At 34.5% G+C, this 26879-nt stretch overlaps 1 protein-coding gene across 1 annotated transcript in view; it reads right to left on the bottom strand.

Moving 5' to 3' along the window:
• LOC111151262 (BCAS3, microtubule associated cell migration factor) overlaps nt 1–26879 on the bottom strand; it is a 578517-nt gene that overhangs the window by 369086 nt on the left and 182552 nt on the right. The window contains exon 13 of the mRNA XM_022509136.1: nt 5896–6029. Within this exon, the coding sequence (XP_022364844.1) occupies nt 5896–6029 (134 nt within the window). The remainder of the gene's footprint in view (nt 1–5895; nt 6030–26879) is intronic.

Raw genomic sequence — 26879 nt, 5'->3', positions numbered from 1 at the left:
CAAAAGGCATCTACATGGGTAAGGAAAAAAATAAAACTTTCAAAATTTGAAAATGACATGATACTATAAACAGAAAACCTGAAAGACACCACCAAAAAAGTACCAGAATTGATAAATGAATTCACCAAGGTCACAGGATACAAAAATCAATGTACAGAAATCCATTACATTTCCATATACTAATAATGAAGCAAGAGAAACAGAAATGAATAAAGCAATCCCATTTACAAATGCACCAAAAATAAGATACCTAGGAATAGACTTAGCCAAGGAAGTGAAAGAACAGTACTCCAAAAACTATAAAATACTGATTAAAGAAACTGAACATGATACAAAGACTGCAAAGACATTCTATGCTAATGGACTGGAAGAACAAATATTGTTAAAATGTCCATACTAGCCAAAGCAATCTACACATTTAATGCAATCCCTATCAAAATACCAACAGGATTTTTCACAGAATTAGAACAAATAATCCCAAAATTTATATGGAGCTACAAAAGATCCCAAGTAGCTAACATAATCTTAAAAAAGAAAAACAAAGCTGATGGTATCACAATTCTAGATTTTAAGTTATACTACAAAGCTACAGTAATCAAAACAGTATGATACTGGCACATAAACAGGCACATAGGTCGATGAAACAGAATAGAAAACCCAGATGTGAACCCACAACTAATCTTTGACAAAGCAGGAAAGAACCCAGTGGGAAAAAGACCATTTCTTCAGCAAGTGGTACTGGGAAAACTAGACAGCAACATGCAAAAGAATGAAACTGGACCACTTTCTTTTACCATATATATATAAAAACAAAACTCAAAATGGATTAAAGACCTAAATGTGAAGCCTGAAACCATAAAAATCCTAAAAGACAGCATAAGCAGTAATTTCTCTGACATCAGCTGTAGCAATATTTTTCTAGATATGCCTCCTGAGGCAGAGGAATAATACGAAAAATAAACTACTGGAACTATATAAAAGTAAAAAGCTTCTGCACAGCAAAGGAAATAATCAACAAAACTAAAAAGCAACCTAATGAATAGGAGAAAATATCTGCAAATGACATATCCAATAAAAGGTTAGTATTCAGATTATATAAAGAATTTATACAACTCAACATCCAAAAAAAAAAAAAAACCCCACAAATAATGCAATTAAAAACAGGGCAGAAGACAAGAAAGACCTATCTCCAAAGAAGACAGACAGATGGCCAACAGACACATGAAAAGGTGCTCAACATCACTCAGAATCAAGGAAACACAATTCAAAACTATAATGCACTACCACCTCCCACCTGTCAGAATGGCTAAAATAAAAAATGCAAGAAACAACAGGTATTGGTGAGGATGTGGAGAAAAAGGAACCTTTTACACTGTTGGTAGGAATGCAAACTGGTGCAGCAACTCTGGAAAACAGTATGGAGGTTTCTCAGAAATTTAAAAACAGAATTGCCCTACAATCCAACAATTGCACTAGTGGATGTTTACCCAAAGAATACAAAAACACTAATTCAAAGGGCTACATGCACCCTTATGTTTATTGCAGCATTATTTACAACAGCCAAACTACGGAAGCAGCCCAAATGTCCATTAACTGATGATTAGATAAAGAAGATGTCTCTTTCTCTCTCTCTCTCTCTCTCACAAACACACCACACACCACACACACACACACACACACACACACGGTGGAATATTATTCAGTCATAAAAAAGAATGAAATCATGTCATTTGCAATGCCGTGGATGAAGCTAGAGAATATAATGCTAAGTGAAATAAGTCAGCCCAAGAAAGACAAATACCATATGATTTCACTCATTTGTGGGACTTAAGAAAAAAAGCAAATGATCATAGGGGAAAAAATAGAGAGAGGCAAACCAAGAAACAGACTCTTAACTACAGAGAACAAATTGATGGTTACCAGGGTGGGGGGATGGCAGGATGGGTCAAATAGCTGATGAGGATTAAGGAGTGCACTTGTCATGATAAGCACTGGATTATTAAAGTAAAAACTTAAAAATAATTAAAAGAGAAAAATCATAAGAGAGAGAAACTACATTTACAGTACTTATCAAAATAAATCCACATATGAGTGGACCCATGAAGTTCAAACCCATGTGGTTTAAGCATTAGCTATATTTGTTGTAAGATTCAGGTCACTAGAAAACCCAGAAATGAACCCACAACTATATGGTCAATTAATCTTCGACAAAGCAGGAAAGAATATTCAGTGGAAAAAAGACAGTCTCTTCAACAAATGGTGTTGGGAAAACTGGACAGCAACATGCAAAAGAATGAAACTGGAACACTTTCTTATCCCAAACACAAAAATAAATTCAAAATAGATGAAAGACCTAAATGTGAGACAGGAAACCATCAAAATTCTAAAGGAGAACATAGGCAGTAACCACTCTGACATCAGCTACGGCAACTTCTTACTAAGTTGTTATATAGTAACTTCTATATAACAACCATATAGTTGGATGTTGCCACATAGTAACTTCTTACTATGTTTTACTAAGTAAGACATATCTTACTAGATATGTCTCCTCAGGCAAGGGAAACAAAAGCAAATACAAACTATTGGGATTTCATCAAGATAAAAAGCTTTTCATCAGGATAAGATAACAAGCTTTTGGGTAATGGGTATTAAGGGGGGAGTTTGTGTTGAGTACTGGGTTTACATGTAAGTGATGAATCACTAAATTTTACTCCTGAAATCAGTATTACCCTATATGTCAACTAACAGGAATTTAAACAAAAATTTGAAAAAAAATAGTAATTTGGTAAAGTTAAAAAAAAGATAAAACCTTCTGGACTGGAAGAGATTATGCTGAGTGAAATAAGTCAAGCAGAGAGTCAATTATCATATGGTTTCACTTATTTGTGGAGCATAACAAATAGCATGGAGGACAAGGGGAGTTAGGAGAAGGGAGTGGAGGGAAATTGGAAGGGGAGGTGAACCACGAGAGACTGGACTCTGAAAAACAATCTGAGGATTTTGAAGGGGCGGGGGGTGGGAGGTTGGGGGAACCAGGTGGTGGGTATTGGAGAGGGCAAGGATTGCATGGAGCACTGGGTGTGATGCAAAAACAATGAATACTGTTACGCTGAAAATAAATTTAAAAAATTAAAAAAAAAAAAAACCTTCTGCACAATGAAGGAAACAATCAACAAAACTAAAAGGCAACCTTTGGAAGGGGAGAAGATATTTGCAAATGACATATCTGATAAAGGATTAGTACCCAAAATCTATAAAGAACTTATAAAACTCAACACCCAAAAAACAAATAGTCGGGCGCCTGGGTGGCTCAGTGGGTTAAAGCCTCTGCCTTCGGCTCAGGTCATGGTCCCAGAGTCCTGGGATCGAGGCCCGCATCGGGCTCTCTGCTCAGCAGGGAGCCTGCTCCCTCCTCTCTCTCTGACTGCCTCTCTGCCTACTTGTGATCTATCTCTCTGTCAAATAAATAAGTAAAATCTTTAAAAAAAAATAGTCCAGTGAAAAATGGGCAGAAGGCATGAACAGACATTTTCCCAAAAAAGACACCACATGAAAAGATGCTCAACATCACTCAACATTAGGGAAATACAAATCAAAACTACAATGAGATACCACCTCATACCTGTCAGAATGACTAAAATTAACAACACAGGAAACAATAGGTGTTGGTAGGAATGCAAACTGGTGCAGCCACTCTAGAAAACAGTATAGAGGTTCCTCAAAAAGTTAAAAATAGAACTACCCTACAATCCAGCAATTACACTATTGGGTATTTATCCAAAGGAAACTGATTCCAAGGGACACATGAACACAAATGTTTACAGCAGCATTATCAACAGTGGCCAAATTGTGGAAAGAGCCCAATGTCCATCAGCTGATAAATGGATAAAGAAGATATGGTATATATACACAATGGAATACTACTCAGCCATAAAAAAGAATGAAATCTTGTAATTTGCAATGAGGTGGATGGAGCTAGAGAGTATAATGCTAAGCAAAATAAGTCAGTCAGAGAAAGACAAATACCATATGATTTCACTCATATATGAAATTTAAGAAACAAAACAAATGAACACAGTGGGGAAGAAAAGAAAGGCAAACCAAGAAACAGACTCTTAACTATAGAGAATAAACTGATGGTTATCAGAAGACAGGTGGGGGGGATAGGTTAAATGGATGATGGGGATTAAGAAGGGCACTTGTGATGAGCACCAGGTGTTACATGTAAGTGCTGAATCACTAAATTCTACACCTGAAACTAATATTACACTGTATGCTAATTAACTGCAATTTAAATAAAAACTTTTAAAAAATCAGTCACATTTTGAATGAAGAACTTCCCACATTTTAGATTTGGCTGGCTGTATTCTCATGGTATAGTTTAACTTATCTAGCTCTGTCTTTTATGTAAAGTACTAATTACATCTAGTGGCTGAATTGGATTCAGGTTTAATTTAGAAGACTGGGCAGAAATAGTTCATAGATAATATTGTATACATCCTATTACATCAAATCAGGAAGTACATGATATCTGACTGTTCCACTTTGGTAATCAGCTAAAACTAAATACAGATGATAACTGCCTAAATCCATTGTTTCATTAGGGGTAGCAACAATGGTGATTCTTAAAATTCTGACTTTTTTTTAATTGAGGTATAACTGACATACAACATTCTATTAGTTTCAGGTGTACAACATAATGATTCAATATGTGTATATATTACGAAATGATCACCACACTAAATCTAAATTCTAACATTTTTAATACTGGAATTCTTCCATAAAGAAAAACTTTCCCTCACCAACTATTCAGTTATCTTATTAAATTGAAATAAGGAAGACAAGATACATGCTTTAGTTATCAATTTTCAAAATAATGAGTTAGTAAACAAGCAACCTACACTTATGTCCAATACTTCCTTTTTAAGTATCATTACAAACTCATAGATTTCTATATATTTAAGATGTTCATTCTATGATAGAAAATTTTAGTGGAAACTTATGATAAACAGCATTTTCGACTACTGGGAAAGGATAGACTTGCTAATAAGTGGTGATGGGTCAATGAGCTCTTAGGATAAAGGATATACAGTAGCACATGGTAAATGCATAACCACAAGCTCTGGGAAACCAAAGATTGAACAGTTGGAAGTTTAGCCTATTAAGTATCTCAGTATGTACCAAGTGACATTAAGAGTACATGTAAAAGCACTTAGCATGGTACCTAATACAAATAGTAAGTTATATCTGTGGGTGTGGGTGTGGATGTGTGTGTGGATGTTGTGGGGATGTGTGTATACATGCATGCCCATACATGCATGCACAGTGACGTGTTGCTAAACATTTAAAACTGGCTCCATAAGAAAAAAAAAATAGTTCTGACTTGCAGTGTTTGTCGATTTCCATTAAACACTCCTAACACAGATGTAACGTCACTACAGCCAGAGCTGGGAACAAATGTACACAACTCATTTTCACTATACCACCGAATATTATCCATAGAGTCATACGATATAAAATGCAATTATTTTTGCGTATATAATATGTGCTTACATGCATATGTGTGTGCGTGTGCATGTATGCAAGTATATAAAACCAAAACACACAAAAAAGACCTGAAAAGATATCTAATGGATGACAGGGTTTTCGCCAGTGGGGGGAGGGGGGTGGGAGAGATGGAGATGGTATAGGGGTAGGAGGAGAAGGATAAATAGAATTTTTGTTTTATCAAGTTCACTGACTTGTTCACCTACTGCTTATGTATTTATTGGGTCAAAATAGGGTATTTTATGTTCTCAATAACATTAACATTAAGCCCCAAATAAACAGCTTAATCAGATGTCATACTACACACACACATACACACAAACACCTTCTAAAAAATATACAACTTACTTTGGCTTCAGTTTCTCCTCTGTGAAGAGTATACAGATGATGGACAGCACTTTGTGATGAAGACCAAGGATGAGTCAGAATTTGGAAGACATGAAAGTCATGGCCAAGGGTGTCTGTTGTGACTAGAAGCATTCCTGAAAGACACACAATAAGAGAGTAAAAGTAAAAACAATTAGGCATGTGGATGAAATATTTTCACAAAGTATTCATTATGCTTTTTTTATTTTATTTTTTTTGAAGAGTCTACCTATTTATTTGACACAGAGAGAGAGATCATAAGTAGGCAGAGAGGCAGGCAGAGAAAGAGAGGAAAGCAGGCTCCCTGCTTATCAGAGAGCCCGATGCAGGGCTCGATCCCAGGACCCTGAGATCATGACCTGAGCCAAAGGCAGAGGCTTAACCCACTGAGCCACCCAGGCACCCCTCTTTATGCTTTAAAGTACTACTGATGGAAAAAAAATGACCAAAGATGTAAAAAAAACTTCTCCCAATTAAAAAAAATAAAATACAACATCTTTCTTCTCTATGAACCTTCATGCAACATCAGTATACATCAGTATAATTTAGTGAGGACACTAATCGTAAAAGTTTTCTGTTCCCGTATGCCTAGTAGAGAAAGGATTACTAAGAGTTCTCAAACATTTAAAACAGCCAATGTGATAACAAAAAACATGAAAATGACTTCTCTCCATGAAACTAAAACCTGCTCCCACTTTTTACCATTTTTCAAAACCTGAATTTTGAGTTACAGTTTATCTACAATACCCTACCTTAATTCACCAGTTTAAAATGTGTCTCTACCCTGGCATAACATTTATCCAAACTGCTTATAGTGTCTCACAGAGCAAGTTTTTAATTTTGACAAAGTATCTCGGTGAAGAACTCCTTCCCTAATCCATGGTCACAACTATTTTGTCTTCTGGTAAATTTTTCAGAGTTTTATATTTTACATACAGGTCTATCATTCATTTTGAGTTAATTTTTGTAAAAAGCATGAGGCATCACACAAAGGAACTTTTTTTGGAAATGATGTTCAGTTGTTCCAGCAAGATTTCTTCCAGAAACTATTCTTTATCCACTGAATTCTTTATCCCTTATTTTTTAAATCTATTGTCAATTTGTCAAATATCAACTGGCTGTATCTGACAGATCTTTTTCTGGAATTATTATTCTAGTCCATCAATTTCATCTATAGTCATCTATACTCTCATTAATACCACACTTTCTTCACTACTGTAACTTTACAGTAAATCTTGAAATCAGGTTAGAACCTTTTCAACATTATTTTGGCTATTCCAATTCCTTTCCAAACACAGAATAATATTTTGATATTTTAAAAAATTCCTAGGATTTTTTGGGAGGATTATATTAAGTCTATAAATCAATTTGAGTATGATGAACATCTTAACAATATTGAGTCTTCTGACCTAGGAACACTTCATATTTCTTAACATATATCTTCTTTGACTTTTTTTTCCTTGTTCAGCACACAAATTGTAAATATATTTTCTTGGATCCATTATAAATGGTATTCTTTATTTTATCTCAATTATCAATTTTTCCCTGCTGACACATAGACATAAAATTGAAATTTTTTATATTCTTCCAGCTCTAGCAAAGGTTTCTCTGTAGATTACATGGAATTTTCTTTACAGAATATCATGTAGTATGTGACTAGACATAATTTCTTCCTTTCCAAACTACATGTCTTTTTCTCTTTTTCTTCACTTACTACATTTGCTGAGGAAAACAGGACTGGTGAGAAGCAATATTCATAACTTCCAAATTCTAAGACAAGTATTCAATCTCTAAGTATGATTTCAGCTGTAGGATTTTTATAAATGCCCACTATCAACTTAAGGATGTTCGTTTCTAGTCCTAGTTTGTTGAGAGCTTTTATAATGAATGATATGTTGAATTTTGTCCAGGGTTTTATACCTGTGAGATGATTATGTGGTCTTCTTCTTTACTCGATTAATATGGTGAATTTTACTAAGACTGAATATCAAATGCTGACCAAGCCGTGCATTTCTAGAATAAGCTCCACCTGGTCAAAATCCTTTATTATATGCTGCCAGATTCAATTAGCTAATGTTTTAAGATTTTCATGATGTGTTCCTGAGGGATATTCATTTGTAGGTTTCTAATCATGCATTTATCTGTTTTTAGAATCAGGGTAAAGCTGGTACTATTGTGAAAGGTTCCTTATATTCTTATTTTCTAGAAGAGATTAGGGAAAAGTGCTATTATTTCTTACCTAGATGTTTAGTAGAATTTGCCAGTGGGCCTTTCTGTAGTTGAACACTCAACAATCTTTTTAATTTAATTTCTTTATAATTTAAATTTTATTACTTTAAAATGGAAAATTTGAGTGTTTAATTTAAATGTTCTTCTTGGGTGAATCACTTTCTGTAACTCAAGGAAATGGCCAGGTCTTTGGTGATGTCCACTTTTTCATTGAGATTATCAACCATTTGTTTTCTCTCTCTCTCTTGTTTTCTCTCTCTCTCTCTCTCTCTTTTTTTTTTTTTTTTTTTTTTTTGCTCATTCTAGCTAGATGCTTTCAAGGATATTTATTTAGGTGTCGCAGAGATTTTTTTTTTTCTTTCCTTTTTTTAAAAAAGATTTTACTTATTTGAGAGAGAGAGCACAAGTTGGGGGGTGGTTGGGAAAGGGGAAGCAGACTCCCCGCCAAGCAGGGCACCTGATGTGGGGCTAAATCCCAGGACCCTGAGATCATGACCTGACCCAAAGGCAGACACTTAACCAACTGAGCCACCCAGATGCCCCAACTGTCACTGATTTTCTTTCAATTTCATTGATTTCTCCTATATTCCTCCTTCTGCTATTAGTATATTCTGTTACTATTTCCTTCATTCTCCTTAGTTTTATTTGCTTTCTTTTCTCCACTTTTTTTCTTTTTTTTTTTTTTAATTTTATTTTTTATAAACATATAATATATTTTTATCCCCAGGGGTACAGGTCTGTGAATCGCCAGGTTTACACACTTCACAGCACTCATCATAGCACATACCCTCCCCAATGTCCATAATCCCACCCCCCCAACCCCCCTCCCCCCATTAACCCTCAGTTTGTTTTGTGAGATTAAGAGTCACTTATGGTTTGTCTCCCTCCCAATCCCATCTTGTTTCATTTACTCTTCTCCTACCCCCTTAACCCACCATGTTGCATCTCCTCTCCCTCATATCAGGGAGATCATATGATAGTTGTCTTTCTCCGATTGACTTATTTCGCTAAGCATGATACCCTCTAGTTCCATCCACGTTGTCGCAAATGGCAAGATTTCATTTCTTTTGACGGCTGCATAGTATTCCATTGTGTATATATACCATATCTTCTTTATCCATTCGTCTGTTGATGGACATCTAGGTTCTTTCCATAGTTTGGCTATTGTAGACATTGCTGCTATAAACATTCGGGTGCACGTGCCCCTTCGGATCACTACGTTTGTATCTTTAGGGTAAATACCCAGCAGTGCAATTGCTGGGTCATAGGGTAGTTCTATTTTCAACATTTTGAGGAACCTCCATGCTGTTTTCCAGAGTAGTTGCACCAGCTTGCATTCCCACCAACAGTGTAGGAGGGTTCCCCTTTCTCCGCATCCTCGCCAGCATCTGTCATTTCCTGACTTGTTAATTTGAACTCACCACCCTGAGATCAAGAGTCAGATACTTAACCGACTGAGCCATTAAGGTACCCCCTTTTTCAACTTTAAGGGAAGCTTAGATTATTGTTTCAGGAACTTTCTTCTTTTTCAGAATACCATATATTGGTATAAATTTCCCTATAAACCTGCTTTAAAATGGAATGAATTCCAAAAATTTGATACTGCCTTTTTTTTTTTTTTGCATTCAGTTCTAAATGTTTTCTAAATATTTCCTCTTTACTCGGGGGATATTTAATATGTTGTTAAGTTTTTCCAAGTATTTGAGTATTTTTTAGGTATCTTTCACATATTGATTTTAGTTTAATTCCATTATGAAAAGGAATTTGTTAAACCTTATTTTATATGAGACTAGACTAGACTAGAGTCCCACATACACTTGAACACCTGCAGTATTATAAAGGTCAGTTAATTCAAGTTCATTGATAGTGTTGTTAGGATCGTTAATATCCTTTACATTAAAGGATATTAAATATATTTAATATTATTATTAAATATTATATAAATATATTTTTATTTTTATATAATAATTAAATATTATATATCATATTGTATTATATATTATTTATATGTGATAATTAATTATATAAATATGTAATTATATATTTATATAATTTATGTAATTATATAAATATTATATAAATATATATAATATTATATTAAAGGATATTAATATCCTTTAATATCCTTACTGATTGATTGCCTACTTTCTTGTTCGACCACCACTGAGCAGAACTGAACATCTCCAAGTATAATTGTGGATATGTCTATTTTTTTCAGTTATATAAGCTCCCTAAATTTTAGACCTTTTTAAAGTCCATACACATTTAGGATTATTAAGACTTCTTGGTGAACAGCCTCTTTTATTGTGATGTCCCATTTTAACCCTGATATTTTCCTTGTTCTGAAGTCTACTTTTTCTGATACTGATACCATCACTCTAGCTTTGTTCTGATTGGTTTACACATGGTATATGCTTTTCCATTCTTTCACTTTTAAAATCAATATAAATATATTTAAAATGACTTTGTTTTAGACAATAATTGAGGTCTAATTTGGGTTTTTGTTTTTTTTAATCCAATTCTGGACTTTTTAAGTTGGTGTTTGTAGTTCATTCACATTTAGCCTAACTTACTTGTAGGGTTAAGTTTATAGCTACAATTTTATTATCTTTTTATTACTTTTCTGACGGTTTCCTTGCTTTTGTTGTTTCTCTGTTCTTGCTTCCCTTTTTCTAGATAATTTCAATAATTTTAATATCCACTTTTAATTTTTCTATTATCTTTTTAAATATCTCTCTTACATTTCTGTTGGTTATTCCAGGAACTATAATACACACATCCAAATTTGTGCATGTTTGTTTATATTTTGTCCAGAATTTATATTTGTTTTCTGTGGGAAGAATGGTTTATTGGCTCACTCTGCTATGCCAAAAGCAGAATCACATTTTTTAACTCTTAAAGCTTTTCTCAGTTGAAAAAAATGCTATGAAACTAGTGGGAAGATTAAGGTAGGCATTTAAATGAAAAGATGAAGTATATGTGAGTTTGCTATCCACCTGGCTAATATAAGGTACAACTCTAGTCACTATGTTAAATTAAAAAATACCATACTAGATGTCAGTGTCCTGACTACTTCCAAGAGAATACATTTTAGATGATGAAAAGTGTCATTTACTGAGCTCTACTTCAAATGTGTAACAGGTTATATAACATTGCCTCCCACTCTGCACCCAACTATGGTCATGAGGTCACCAACATATTTTATATTCTTTCCATATTATTGTTGTTATCCAAACAATAAATTTCTAAGGTTGGGCATGAATGCTTAGTTATCCTTTTGCGGACAATACTTCTTCACTCCTCCTAGTTTTTGCTGAGTTATACTAAGTCTGAATTATCACAGTTCTGCTCGTGTGTTCTGATTTCACTCTTCCACAACAAAATGATTTTCTGCACATGACAATTCAATGGAAACATTCTGACAGGAAAATGATGGTACTTATAATACAAATATATGACTCACCTACTGAAGATAAACTCCATTTCTTTTAGAATCGTATCAATATTTTACTCATAATAAGAACTCCAAGTCAAGTTAGCCAAATAAAGATAATCAGCCAAATCAAGACAATTACTGTTTCAAATGTGAATGACAATCACAAATGAACACTTTTCAGTAAGCTCCCAGCTTTTCAAACTGACATTAACACCTGTCTAGTTTCTAGTATCTAAAACGAATTCCGATTTTTAGAGAAATAGGCCACTGAAAACTTATCTTTATTATCTTCTGTCTATCCTATCTCAAGTAGTGCCTGGGTGGCTCAGTCAGTTAAGTGGCTGCCTTTGGCTCAGGTCTTGATCTCAGGGTTCTGAGACTGAGCCTTGCGTAGGGCTCCCTGCTCAGTGAAAAGTCTGCTTTTCCCTCTCCTTCTGCCCCTCCCTCTGCTCATGCTCACTAGCTTGCTCTTGCTCTCTCTCAAATAAATAAAATATTTTTTAAAAAGATTTTCTTTTCCCACTTCCCCATGGAAGTGTGGCTTCTATAATCTATCAATGAGCTTTTTTTGATAAAATTTTAAAATAGTTAAAAAAAAACTGAAAGAGCATAGAGGAAAGGAAGAAATAGAGGAAAGGAAGAAATAAATAACTAGTAATAGTACTATACAATCATGTGCTTCCTTTTAATTTATAATTTCCTCTTTTGCACACATTCTGCTGGGAGAAATGACAAGCTTTTTTTTTTTTTTCTAGAAAACAACTTAAAAAGCCGATATACATAAAAGGAAAAACTTGTACAGGGTAGCCTGTGGCTTGAGAACTATTTATGCAGCATCAGAAGACTAAACCAGACTCTAGCCTGGCCATAAACTAAACCCACGCCCCAAATGAGGTGCCAAGCCACAAAAAGCATTTGCGTCATCTGGGAATACAAGGAAAAGAAGGACTTCTAATTATAGGGCCTGGAAGCGGAAGCTTAGAGTGATTAGCTGTTTAGACGCTGTTGTGTGTTTATCTGGAAGCTTCCTCTCCCTCACTCTCAGCCTCTAGTTTGATAGATGAGCTTTAGCATTAGAGGGTGGGGACTGAAGCTGCTGATGGTACATGGCGTTCTCCAAAATCTGAGGTAGCTGGAGACTGAACATTAAGGCTTCTGCGGCCTCATAAGAACATAAATCTTTTCAACTGGGCGTCAGCTGGTTAGCCCAAAAGGCAAAATTAAAGAGTAGCAAACCTCCACTAGGTATATGCTATAAAATCTTGGAAACATGAGTAGGTATGTCTTTTTTACCATATCCTATTTATAACACCTCCCTAATTGTATGGTTCTTTATCACGTGCACACATATGAACTGGAAAACAAATTACCGGCTATTCACACTCTCTTCCAAAAAGAGATATAAACACTGATCTACTGGGGCAAACAGAAATCATTACAGGAATTCAAATGTATCACTCTAAAATAATTTTACATTTTGGTATTAATTCTTGTGAATTTAATACTTCCCCATCAATACCTGTACAGATTAAAACTTATAAATTATTTAATTATCTTTCAAAGTTACTAGTCAAATTTGTAAACATAAAAGCAGAAAAACAAAACTTAGTACTGATTAAAAAATCGTTTAGGTCTTCAAATTACATAAAACCACAATAATAACCTATGAAAGTCTGATTCATAGAACCTTTAAACTGAATGTGAATACTTGAAAACAATGGTCTCAAAATTTCCCTGTGGGCAGCATTGATGTTAGCACATTTCTTAAGCTGCTTGAAAATGCTGATAATCAAACTCATCACTGTATTCTTCTACATTTGTGGCCCAGGATATATTAAATCTTTCTTAAATTTAAGCTGAAAAATCACTGTTAAAAGCACTGCATTATACACTGTTAGACACACAAAAGATATGATTCATTTTATCCCTTCCTTAAGTTGCATATATCCACAACCAAGATAAATTAGACCAAAATCTCTGTTATGGTTCTTACTCATTTGTTCCATGTGGAAAAATCTAAAATCAATAATTGGTTTTCTAGTTCACTTATTTTATAACTTACTATCTCCATCTTCTTGCATTTTTAGGAATTTCAAGTTAAGTGTCCTAACATCTTCACTGGAACAATTAATTCATTTTCTTCCTTTCACTTTGCATCATGTAACATTTAGGATTCTGAAGATATCTTTGACCATATTCAATGGTTTTTATATTAAATATGCAAATATTCATTATTTTCAATGGTCTTTTCATCCAGGAGACATATAGGAAAGTGGTGCACGTCTATGTATTTTTATTTTTCCAAGTGGTTGAATACATTTTTTGGTCAGATGCCAAAATAGTTTTTAAGCTTTATTAACCTTCATTAATATACAATTTATTTACAATAAATGTACTCATTTTATACAGTTTGATGAGTCTGACAAGCATATACACCTACACTGCTGGCATCATCAAGACAGAGCACATGTGAAAAAAATTCCCTTGTGTCCACTTGCCAGTCCATCCCCTCCCCAGTGCATGGCCCCAGGCAACCACTGATTGGCTTTCTGTCATTATGAATTAATACTGCCTACATTAGAATTCCATGTAAATGGATTCACACAATATCTTGTTAAACCTACTACTGTGGCTAACAGTACTACATTCATTTATTTATATTACTGGGCAGTATTCCATTATACAGATAAATGATCACTTATTTGTCCATTCAGCAATTGTTTCTAGTTTTTGGCTACTGTAAAACTAACTCCTAGTAAGAGTCAAAAACAAGTCTGTGCGAACGTGTGTTTTTTTTTGTTTTGTTTTTTGTTTTTTTTTAATTTTATTTTTCATAAACATATAATATCTTTTTATCCCCAGGGGTACAGGTCTGTGTATGCGAACGTGTGTTTTTATTATGTGAATATGTAGGAGTAGAACTGTTGGCTCATATGTAGCTTTAACCTGATCAAAAAAAAAAAAAAAAAAAAAAAAACCACCATGAAAATGTTTATCCAAAGTGGCTGTATCATTTTAACCTTCTCATGAGCTCCATAATTCATTAGCATTTGGTACTGTCAGTCTTTAAAATTCTTAATCATTTCAGTGAGTATTTGGTGATTTCTTATGGTTTTAATATGCCATATTCCTTGATGACCAGTAATGCTGATCAGCTTTTCATGTATTAAATGGCTATTTGCATATTTTCTTTTGTGACATGAATGTTCAAATCTTTAGCCTATTTTTAATTGTTTTGTCTTTTCATCACATATATCTATTTGTATGTACGATATATGACTATACACATATATGATACTCTCTCCCAGTTTATGGCACCCCAATTTATTTTCTTAATCATATCTTTCCCAAGGTCCTTAATTTAATGAAGGCCAATTTTATGGTTCGTTTTTGGGTATCCTATCTAAAACATCTTTCTCTATCTCTTCTGGGTCACAATGATATAATCCTTTTGTTTTCTCTTTGAAGGTTTATAGTTTAAGCTTTTAAATTAAATCTATGATCAATTTAGAGTTCATTTTAGTATATGGTGGTAAGTAAAAGTTTGTTTTTTTTCCCAAGTGGATATCCCAGTTGTTCTAGCACCACTGTTGAGACAACTATACTATCCACACTGAATTACTTACTATTTTGGTCAAATATCAAGAAACCATGTGCATGGGATCAATTTTTGAATTCTACTCCATCCATCTATAACTATATTTGTCCCAAACTATCCTTTCTTCATTACTATACATTTAGAGTAGGCCACTCACCTTTTCCAGATTGATCTGACTACTGTAGATTCTTTGAATTTCTATATAATTTTGGAAAAAGCTTGTGTTGATTACGTTTGGTTTAACCATTCACTTTTAATAAAGTGAACCATTAGTGGACAATATTAACACTAATAGGATATCAAGGCATAAAGTGATTAAATATTTTTATAAAAATATAATTTTCTTTCACAACTGAATGAGTTTTCTTACCCAGTCATATTACAGTATCACAACATGGAGGGTCCCTACAATGGCAAATGTAAAATTTTTAGATAAGGTAGAACTGGGAAGATAAGGAACTATTGTTTGGGAAGATTAATTTGATGCCTAACTTTATTCAGGAAAACAACATATCATACAATTTCAGAGTTTTATAACTCTAACGGCCTTAGAGACAGCATGCCTTACTTCAATTAATAGATACAATTACTGAAACCCACAGTGAGAAAACCAAATTTGAGGGTCTAAAAAGTGTTAGCTTGTGTTGTCTATTATTAGTACCAATACCTTATTGTCCTCGGAGAAAAATTATAGACACAGATAGACACATAAAACTATCACAATCACTGCTAAAGGTTTGTAATAAAATACATTTCAAATTGAGGTTAATAGGAATTTGGTAGAGGAGTAAAGTGCAATATCATGAAAAGCAGAAGACAGGAGAAGCAAAGAGGATATGATGCAGAGCAGTCTGCTTGGAACAGATATTTTATGGATTAGGACTATAATATACAATTCAAAAGGTAAATTTGGAAATTAGGTATTTCCAAGGAATGCCATTCAATGTACTTCAGAGATGTGTAAAACAGAACTTTTTAACTTTTGGGTAGAGCTTATATGGGGGGGAGTGGCAGTGTGTGTGTGTGTTTATGTGTGTGTATGCGCACATGCGTGCACGTACCAAGCTCTATACTTAACATTCATGCAATCTACATTTTGTAAGCTACAGTTCAATAAAAATGAAGACAAACCAAAACATAAGGGTAAGAGAACAAGATAAAATTGGTCGTTTTATAGAGAGTGAATGGAGAGAGAGAGAAAAGACAGATGCTCAACAGAGCAGTTAGTTAAAATCCTACCCCTATGGGGCAGGGGAGGTGGGGGGGACACAATAAAACCTAAACAAAAAAAAAGCAACCAGAGAGGGATGCATAAGAAATACAGATTCACGGTGAGGGTCAAGAAAGAGGTCAATGAGTCTTAGATGTGCAGCCTGGCCAAATGGGTGGTCAAAGCACCATGAATCATGTATTCCAGAGCATATATATGACACTCTAACAGATTTCAGTCAACGGTCTAGCAGGGGAGATCAGAAACTATGTAACAAATAGTTATTAGATGAAAAATAAAAGTGATGATCATTTAACATTTTTATTTTGGGCATATTTGCAAATATGTCAAATATTAGCAAATTACCAACAGTCTCTGGAAATTAGATTTCATTACCTATCTGCACTATTTCAAAACGTGACTCCTTAATTATGTTTCAGAAAGAATATTCGTAAGAACAACCACTGTCATACAATAAAGATTACTGGGCAGGTAGGCACTCTTTGTACAACCTCACTCTACACATCTGTATCCATAATGGATAAGTATAATGGCTTTTTAGCCTGTCAGAAAGATATGGCTTGTGGGGCGCCTGGGTGGATCAGTTGGCTAAGCATCTGATTCTTGATTTCAGCTCATGTCATGATCTCAGGGTTGTGAGATCGAGTCCTGTGTCAGGTTCTGCTTGAGGTTCTTCTTCTCTCCCTCTCCTTTTGCTCCTCCCCCACTCTCTCTTTCTCTCTCTCAAGTAAATATCTTTTAAAAAAAAATGACTCGAATAATGAGATCAAAACCAACTATAACCATCAAAAACTTCCCACAAAACAATCAAAGGAACAAAGGGAAAGCCAAAAGATAAGTTCATTTTATTTTATTTTATTTTATTTTAAAGATGTTATTTATTTATTTGACAGAGATCACAAGTAGGCAGAGAGGCAGGCAGAGAGAGAGGGGGAAGCAGGCTCTCTGCTGAGCAGAGAACCCGATGCAGGGCTCGATCCCAGGACCCTGGGATCATGACCTGAGCCGAAGGCAGAGGCTTTAGCCCACTGAGCCACCCAGGTGCCCCTAGTTCTTTTTTTTTTTTTTTTTTAGATTTTATTTATTTATTTGACACAGAGAGAGAGATCACAATTAGGCAGAGAGGGAGGCAGAGAGAGAGAGGGAAGCAGGCTCCCCGCTGAGCAAAGAGCCCAGATGTGGGGCTCGATCCCAGGACACTGAGATCATGACCTGAGCTAAAGGCAGAGGCTTAACCCACTGAGCCACCCAGGCGCCCCCCCCCCCAGTTCATTTTAAATTAAATAATTTTATTCTCATCTATACTGTTGGTACTCTAAGGTGGCTTTTTTGGTAAAACCCATTATGTTAATTCTGAATAGTGATATGGACTACTGTTTTTAACATGCGCACTTTCATCATCCATTCCTACACCCAGTCCCCATTCCCATCCCTTCCCACCCTAAGTACCCATCCTATTGGATGTAATGTATGTCCTTTGGAATATATGTATCCTTGAGAAATATTTGCACTGTTTTCAGAGCAATGTTCAAAATAATTAACATATGGCAAGAGAACAGACCAATCTGAATGAGAACACTGAAACAAGCCTGAACCCAGGGGAGCACCAGAGCATTCTAGAGGAGAGGAAATGGGAAGGGACCACAAATATTCAAGCACTTCACTGCTTAACAACCAGTGAAGTTTTCCTGATAAGCAAAAGTTTAATTCACCCTTGGCTACTTTGCATGTATGTACTTGGCTATAAATATTCTTCTTTACCTTCTTCAAAATTTAATACTCGGTTTCTACTGTTATAGTTTCACCTGTTACAGGCAGTACAGTGTTACAGATATGTGTGTGTGTGTGTATATATGTTTGTTTCACATTTTACATAGCATACATATATGTATTCTCATCTTTCATTAATCCTTTTAGGGCTAACTGAGCACCTTTGCTTAATTAACTAGAAATACTATGGCAGTCATGGTGGAAAAGGAGAAGGGCTCCCCCTTACTAATGGACACCCAGGACCCGGGGCTACATTAGGATATTAATGGGCTTTGGGCATTTTGGCCTTTATGGGCCCTGTCTTCAATGAAAAAATATTTAAAGTTGTATTTTATGACTACAGTTGCTGGTTTAAACATATATTAAAGTATCCCATTAGCGTAAAAGTTTATTTATTTATTTATTTATTTTTGCTTTTAAAAGGAATTAGACATTTTGGTGGGGCCACAATAATAGCACAAGTCCTGGGTATGATGCCTACTGTACTTTATGGTAAGTTAAACCTGCAAAGTTCCCACTGACTCTCATACAAGTCCTGCGCCACAATGAATATAGAGCAAAGAGAACACATTCTTCAGGGAGTAATCCAATACATGAGTAAAACATGTCATTTTATGAGATGATGACAGAAGAGAGTAACTACAAATCTAGAATGGAAACATCTCTTTCTTGCGGGGGCAGGGAGAGCAATAAACTCTTCAAGCTGCCTCTGCATTGTTAGTGATACAGTATAAGTGACTGGCAATAATAAACCAGAAGCTGTCAGATGAGAGGAAAAATCTGAAGCCACATAATTCTGTAAATCTAAGGCATTATAGATGTTAATAAAAATCAAGACAAGGTATTTTTCTGACCACTCACTATGATTAATGGGGACAACTCTGTGCAAAAGAAAAGAAATAGCCAACCTAAACTTTTTAAATGATTAACCCAAGACCACCATCACCTTTCAATATATAGCATTTAATTAACCAGAAAAATTTCAAGTCTGTTAAAGATGCAGTCAAGTATCCAAAGAGGTACATGTTTAATCTACTTTACTATAGACCCAACATTCATTTTCCTCTTATTAATGGATGGAAAAGCAATTTCCCTGCCAAGGAAGGGCAATTATTTAAAATGTAGATGTGCTGCACTTCACAGCTCTCAGCTACTCAGCTGGCAGAAATAAAGCCTCTGGAAAACAGATCAATTATTTACCAAATTAAAGACAACAGGTCTGTTTTAGAAATGTCAGACTTACTGCATACAGTTGAGTATTTCTTTATTCTGTTTCTAATTTCCAATTTAATTAATAAAAAATACTTGTCTTCTTTTATGTCAAAGACAATATACTTAATAATACGCCAATCTAGTATACTTAGTTACACAAATATGATACATTTTCCACGGGATATTTTTAATATTTATGTTATATATTTCAGTCTTAAGTATATGTGATATGTTTCTTCATTTAATACAATTTGCCACCAGGGATCACTTCCATAATTTAGGGGAAAAGATGATTCTTGCTCAAACCACAAATGAGAAATAACTTGGTTTTATTCAACCAATGAGTAATTATGCTGAATTAATGCCTTATCTCTGCCCTGCCAGAGTTTTTCCATGATGATAATGAGAGAAAAGAATAATTAATTAATGTAAGTATTCAGCGTATACTTACTACCAACTATGCGAAAATTACCAGGCTAATAATAAACAATGCCTGGGGACAAAGTAAGAGCTTACCTCTAGCAGAAAACATGTTGAAAGGATACTCTCAATGGGTATAAGTAAATTTAAACTAGGATGAGGTAGGTTAATAATAATAAAAACAATGCCAGCTAAATTTTGTGAAGCGTCACCATATTTTGGTATTGTTTTACACACCATTATCATCCCTCATTTCACTGATGAGAAAACTGAAGTTCTGGGGGTGATCCAAATAGACTAAGTAACTTGCCCAATTAAGTGGCAAGGTGGAAGGGGGCATGACATTTTATTTAGAGTCAGGCAGGTCTTCACAAAATGATATTTAAAGTAGGACTCAAGAGATAAAAAGGAGTTACCCTGGTAAGAGAGGATCTCAGAAGAGGAAAACTGATGTAACACGTTTAAGGAGCTGAAAAATTGTGTGGCTAAATGTTGGAGGGAAAGGGTAGGAGAACAGGTTGAAGCAGTAAAGTTGTGTATAATACTTTTAGACAGCACAATACAAGATGAAGGTATCATTAACATTTAACATTTCTTACAAAATATCTGAGTATCTTAAAATGGAAGTAAACATATGGGAAAAAGTATGACACAACAATCATAAACAGAAGAACCTAGAATTGGGCTGTGACCAAGTAAGACTTTTTTAAAAAACTAAGAGTAACTGAATGATTCTTACATGTACTGTTGTGAACTCAGTATTTGTGCAGCCCCAAATTTCTATACTGAAACTCTTAAAAACTCAGGCTATATGTGGAGATGAGCTCTTTAAGGAAGTAATTAAGTTTAAATCAGGTGATAGGGTGAGACCATGATCTGATATGATTAGTTTCCTTATAAGAAGAGCCATCACAAACCCTTATACACCACTGGTGAGAATGTAAATTGGTGCAACCACTGTGAAAAACAATATGGAAGTTCCTCAAAAAATTAATAATAGAACACCCATATGCTATATGCACCCCTATGTATAGTACAGCATTATTTTTAACAGCCAAGATATGGAAGCAACCTAAGTGTCCATCAATACATGAATGGATAAAGATGTCATATATATTTATATATATAATAAAGAATATTATTTGGCTATAAAAAAGGATGCGATTTTTGCCATTTGCAACAGAGATGGAGCTAGAGGGTTATTATGCTAAGTGAAGTCAGAAAGAGAAATACCATATATCTCAATAAAATGTGGAATCCAAAAAAATGAAACAAATGAACAAATAAACAAAAAAACAGACTCTTAAATACTGCGAACAATGATGGTTGCCAGAGGGGAGGTGAGGGGGATGAGAAGAAGAGATAAAGGTTAAGAGGTACAAACTTCCAGTTATAAAATAAATAAGTCAGGGAGATTAAAGTACAGCATAAGGAATATAGCCAGTAATACTGTAATAATGTTGTATGGTGACAGATGGTGATTACACTTATCACGGTGAGCACTAAGTAAGGTAGAGAATTGTCAAATCAAGATATTACACACCTGTAACTAATAGAACAATTATATTTCAATTTAAAAAAAAGAACAAAAATAAAAATTTAAAAAGAGAGACCACGGAACTAGCTTCCTTTCTCTCTCTCTGTTCCCCTGCACCACAGAAAGGCCATGTGAAGACACAATGAGAAGGTGACCATTTGTTAGCCAGGAAGAAACACCTCACTAGAAATCAAATCAGCTGGAAGGTGGTTCTTGGACTTCTAGCCTCCAGAACTGGGGGAAAAAATGCTGTTGTTTAAGTCCCCAGTCTATGGTATTTTGTTATGACAGCCTGAGCTAATACAGGTACACAGGTTACTGTCTACGTCTAGTGTCTTCAACATTTTACCTGCTCCAATGACCAGCAGAGAGGATTTAGGGTTGAATTTGTAAAATCAAAAGAGACCGCTGTTCTTATCCTATAACCAAAACAAAACCAATTAAAACAACCTGAAGTTTTTTAAAAAATCAACTTGAAAGTTCAATACAAAAAACATAAATAAAAGTAGTTTCTCTTACATCAAGAAGAACAGCAGGAGGAAGAAAAATCCACAATATGTGAGGGCAAGAAGAACTCAGCAACCTTTTTAAAAATTTTCAATGGCTCCATTTGAACTGATACCATAAATTAGAATGATGCCCCCCAAAGCACAACTCTGTACTCAACTAACCGAAAGGATCAGATTAATAATGCTTTAATGGGGTACCCAGGTGGCTCAGTTGGTTAAGCACCTGCCTTTGGCTCAGGTCATGATCTTGGGGTCCTGGGATCAAGCCCCACGTCAGGCTCCACACTCAGTGGTGGGGTATGCCTCTCTCTCTCTCTCTCTCTCTCTCTCTCAAATAAATAAATATTTTTTAAAAGATTAATAATGTTAAAAGAGAGCTGACATAAGAAAATAAATAAATAGACAACTGTCAAACTAACCTATCCTATCTAGTTGAAACATTCCTGAAAATTATGGGCAAGATGCAGATATTCCCAAGCAGAAAAAAAAAACTAAAAAAGTCATCTTCATCAGAGAATCCAGAAATAGCCCACAGAAATATGTTACTTTAATAAGAAAAGTGCAAAAGAAATTCAATGGAGAAAGAATGGGACCTTGAAAAAAATGATGAAGTATCACCTGAATATCCACAAGCCAAAAAACAAACAAATGTACCATGACCTAATCCAATGTATTATACAAAAACTAACACAAAATGGGGAACCTGAGTGGCACAGTGGGTTAAGTGTTCAACTTCTGATTTCAGCTCAGGTCACTCTCTCAGTGTCCTGAGATCAAGCCCCGCATCAGGCTCCACGCTGGGCAAGAAGCCTGTTTAAGATTCTTTCTCCCTATCCCTCTGCACCCCCACCAAAAACTACCACAAAATGGATAAATTTAAATATAAAATGTAAAACCAGAATACTATTAGAAAATCACATAAAGAGAAAAGTCTTCAGGCCCCAGATTGGTGCACCTTTTTTAGACATGAACACAAAAACTGAAATGATTTTTTTAAATTGGATTGGACAAAAAGTAATTTTGCTCTGCAAAAAAACCCTGTTAGACAGATAAAAATACAAACTCCTCACTGGGAAGAAATACTTCCAAATCATCTTTCTTACCCGTATCTAGTATTTACAAAATAAAAAGTGGTGAGAATAGCAAATACCAGAAAGGATGTAGAGAAAGCATGTCAAGGGATTAAAGGAAAGTATGAGAACTATGTCTCACCAAGTAGAGGATATCAATAAAGATATAATATTATAAAAAGGAAACATACAGAAATTCTGGAGTTCAAAGGACAATAACTTCAATAGAGGGGCTCATACAGCAGATCTGAACCAGGCAGAAGAAATCAACTGAGATCATCTAGTTTGAGACAAAGAGAATGAAGAAAAAAAAAATGGAGAGAGCCCCTGAGACATATAAGATACCACCAAGAAGACTGATAGATAAGTAGAAAAGAAGGAAAAGGAGTCAGAAAAAAATGTTTAAAGAAATAATAACTGAGAAGTCTCAACTAATGATGAAAAACATTAAGGCAATGAAATTATTTGGCAGGATACTACAAAAGTATATACATGTCAATTTTAATTTGTCAAGACAGAGAATGTGTGAACACCAAGAGGGCACCTAAGGTAAACGACAGACTTTGGTTGATAATGATGTGTCAATATAGGCTCATCACCTATAACAATACTACCACTGTGGTGAAGAATGTCAATAGTATGGTCAGTTTGGGGTGAGGGCAGGATTATATGAGAGTTCTCTTGTACTTTCTAATTTTGCTGTGAACCTGAAACTGCTGGAAAAACCAAAGTTCATTAATTAAAAAAAAAAACTGTAGAAATAGAAAACATTCCTCTTTGTGTATCTAAATCATTGAAAGCAACAAATTTACACCACCCATAGTGAAATCTGCCTAGATCTGAGCACAGGCAGCCTCTCTGGCACTTCCAACCAAATCATAAATGTTGCCATTAAAATATTTGTTCTAATTCAGGACTCAGAGTCACAGCTAATAAACAAGAATGGGAAAGAGAAACTGAAAAACAAACTGCTTGCGGCTGCTGAACTAGAAGTTTCACAATGCTATTTAATGGCAGCCCATAATTTCTTTGCTGAATAGGCCCATACAAGACCGAATGGCATACCACCCAGTCAAACAACTGATATTTTCTCCTTACTACACTTTGGAGTATTATTTCGTCATGTACATTTTACACTGCTTTTAAAATTTCTCAGGTGGACAACAGGTCTGGTTTCTTCTTGCATTCTGATGTATGTCCAGGACATTTTAGTAATTCTGTCATCCAAAAATATGCCTTTCTAAAAAAAAAAGAAAAAGACTGAAATTTATTTATATTCTTAAGTATAACAGGGACAGGTTCAGGTAAATGGTTAGAGAAAGATAAGGTTTAAAAACAAAAATACAAAATCAACATTTTTGTTGTGTTTTGTTTTGTTTTTAATGAACTTCCCTAAACTTGTAAAAAGTATTCTAACAAGCACTGTTATTATTATTAGCCACACTATGTACCCCATGAGAAAGTCTTTAACCAAATAAAAGATTAGAAGAGCAAAACCGTTAAAACTTACTGATACAAGCAAATTTAGAAGCACATATGGATACATGTAAAGAAAAACTGGAAGCTGTTACTAGAGGATCTACAAATTATATTTTGAAAAAGCCAATTTAAGCAAAAATATCATAAGTACTGTGTAAGGGCCACTTAAATTACATACTTTTCTACAAACCACCAACTGATAGAGAAGTTCAAAAGCTAATAAAACTAAATCAACCAGAGAACAGAAAACTGTCTCATTTTATAGCATAAGTAAATTTATCGGAGGGCTTAAAGATCAATAGAAAACACATCATTTGATCTCCCAAAAATATTTTTTAAAACTGTAAGTAACTAAAGGAGAAAGTAACAACCACTAAGGTAGCCGTGCATTTACAAACAGCAATGCAGCCTCTTGCTTCAAACATTTCATATGTATGTAAGTATATATGTCTCAATCTGAGAGGGTTAAGATAAAACAAGAAATATAATACAGAAACTAGACTAGCAAAATAAAATGTCACATAATCCAGGAGCCGGATAATAGCAGCCACAGCTGAATCTGACATCCTTATATAGAAACAATTCAGACACTGACCAGTTTAAAAAAAAAAAATCTGAGGCTTTCAAATAATTGAGAACTGAATCTTTTATAGACACACTTGCTTATACTCAAGCCATAACAGTCATATTCTGAGTAGCAAAAATACTCAGAGCTGAACAGTAAATAACTAAGATGAATTGCAAGCAGTTGAATGAAATCTCTACCATCTTCTATGAAAGATTTTGCAAACCAATTTTGTGAGTGGTTGCTGAGTTATGAACCCTCCATTTAATTCAAATATTTAAACAGGTACAAAGCATTTATAAAATGTTGCAGAAATGAGGACACATTGAAAAATACATCTGCCACATAATAAACACAGGAGTCCACTGTATAGACTCTGCTTCACAATCTATGTCAAATGTGCCATATTTTTCTTGCCTCATTCATTCAACTAATATTTATTTCTATACCAGACACAGAATCATTATTTCCTAGCTAACCATCTTTTAGGTTAGAATTTAGAACTGACTTCCTTTGAAGAACTTTCCCCAGTAGTCGAAAAAAGTTAATATTCATCTCCTGCCATTCTGTCCTTACTCCACAAAGGATTTTCCTTCCTTATTTTTAAGTCTCTATCACACCAGCAGATTCCATGAGTAGGGAATGTCACTTGTTAACTCAATCACCAAGCCTGAGTCAGTCAATGTGAATGGCATCTCCAGTGAAAGAGTAAGCTTCCAAAGTGTTTTGCCAGGTGAAATTACACCAAGCATAAACCTTTGGATAACAGGCTCTTAAACATTCTAGTGCCATGAACCTTTTTAGCAATATGGTGAAGCCTAGGAACATCTTTCTCAGAATAATACATTTTTAAGACAAAGTAAAACACTAGTGATTTTAAAAACCGGCATACAGAGTATGTGTTTTTTTGATACATATTAAAATATAGAGTCTACCACAATTTTCAACCATAAGCCGTACTGAGAGAATTATATAAATAAGATAGAAATGATGTAAAAACATGTTACTTTTATTGCTCATACTCATAGGTACAGCTAATATTTCATTGGTTTATTTTACATATTCATAAGTGAAGGAAATTTTCATCAGTGATTAGAAAAAATAAAGATGTAGTTTTTTTCCTAAGTTCACATACTCTCTCTGAATTTTATCCATGGACCTTCCAGATCCTAGATAGAAGTTAAAAAGCCTCGTTTGAGATTCAAAAATAAATAAATAAATAAAAGAGATCCTAAAACTCATGAAATAGTTCTCATAAAACGATCCCCCTCCAAGAAATTAAAAAATTCAATGTAAGACTGACTTAAGAATCCAAGAGCAGAAGAATGTCAATTTATATGTTTTAAAGAGGCTATATATACACCAAAGGAATGATCTATAAAAGAAATAATTGATAAGCTGGACTTCACTAAAATTAAATAAGTCTGATCTTCAAAAACACTTTTAAGAGAATAAGAAGACAAACCAAAGACTACAAGAAAATATTTACAAAACACATATTTAATACAAGACTGTTATCCAAAATATATGAAGAAATCTTAAAAGTCAACAATTAAAAAATGAACTGAATTAAAAATGGACAAAAAATCTGAACAGATACCTCATCAAAGAAGATACAAAAATGGCAAAAAAACTATGATATGTCCACACAATGGAATGCTATTTATCACTAAAAAGAAATGAGCAATCAAGGCATGAAAAGACATGGAGGAGATTTAAACACATATTAGTAAATGAAGGAAGGCAATCTGAAATGACTATATACAGTAAGATTTCAACTATGTGACATTCTGGAAAAACTGAAAATATGGCAACAGTAAAAGGATCACTGGTTGTGAAGGGTTAAGGGAGGGAGTGATGAACAAGTACAAAGGGGATTTTTTGGGCAGTGAAACTAATCTGTACCGTAC

The sequence above is a fragment of the Enhydra lutris genome, unplaced genomic scaffold (genome assembly GCF_002288905.1).
Source record: "Enhydra lutris kenyoni isolate GAN:26980312 unplaced genomic scaffold, ASM228890v2 scaffoldscaffold26, whole genome shotgun sequence".
In the NCBI taxonomy this organism is placed as follows: Eukaryota; Metazoa; Chordata; class Mammalia; order Carnivora; family Mustelidae; genus Enhydra; species Enhydra lutris.
Note: the sequence above shows the minus strand (reverse complement) of the source record. Positions and strands in the feature narration are given on the sequence as shown.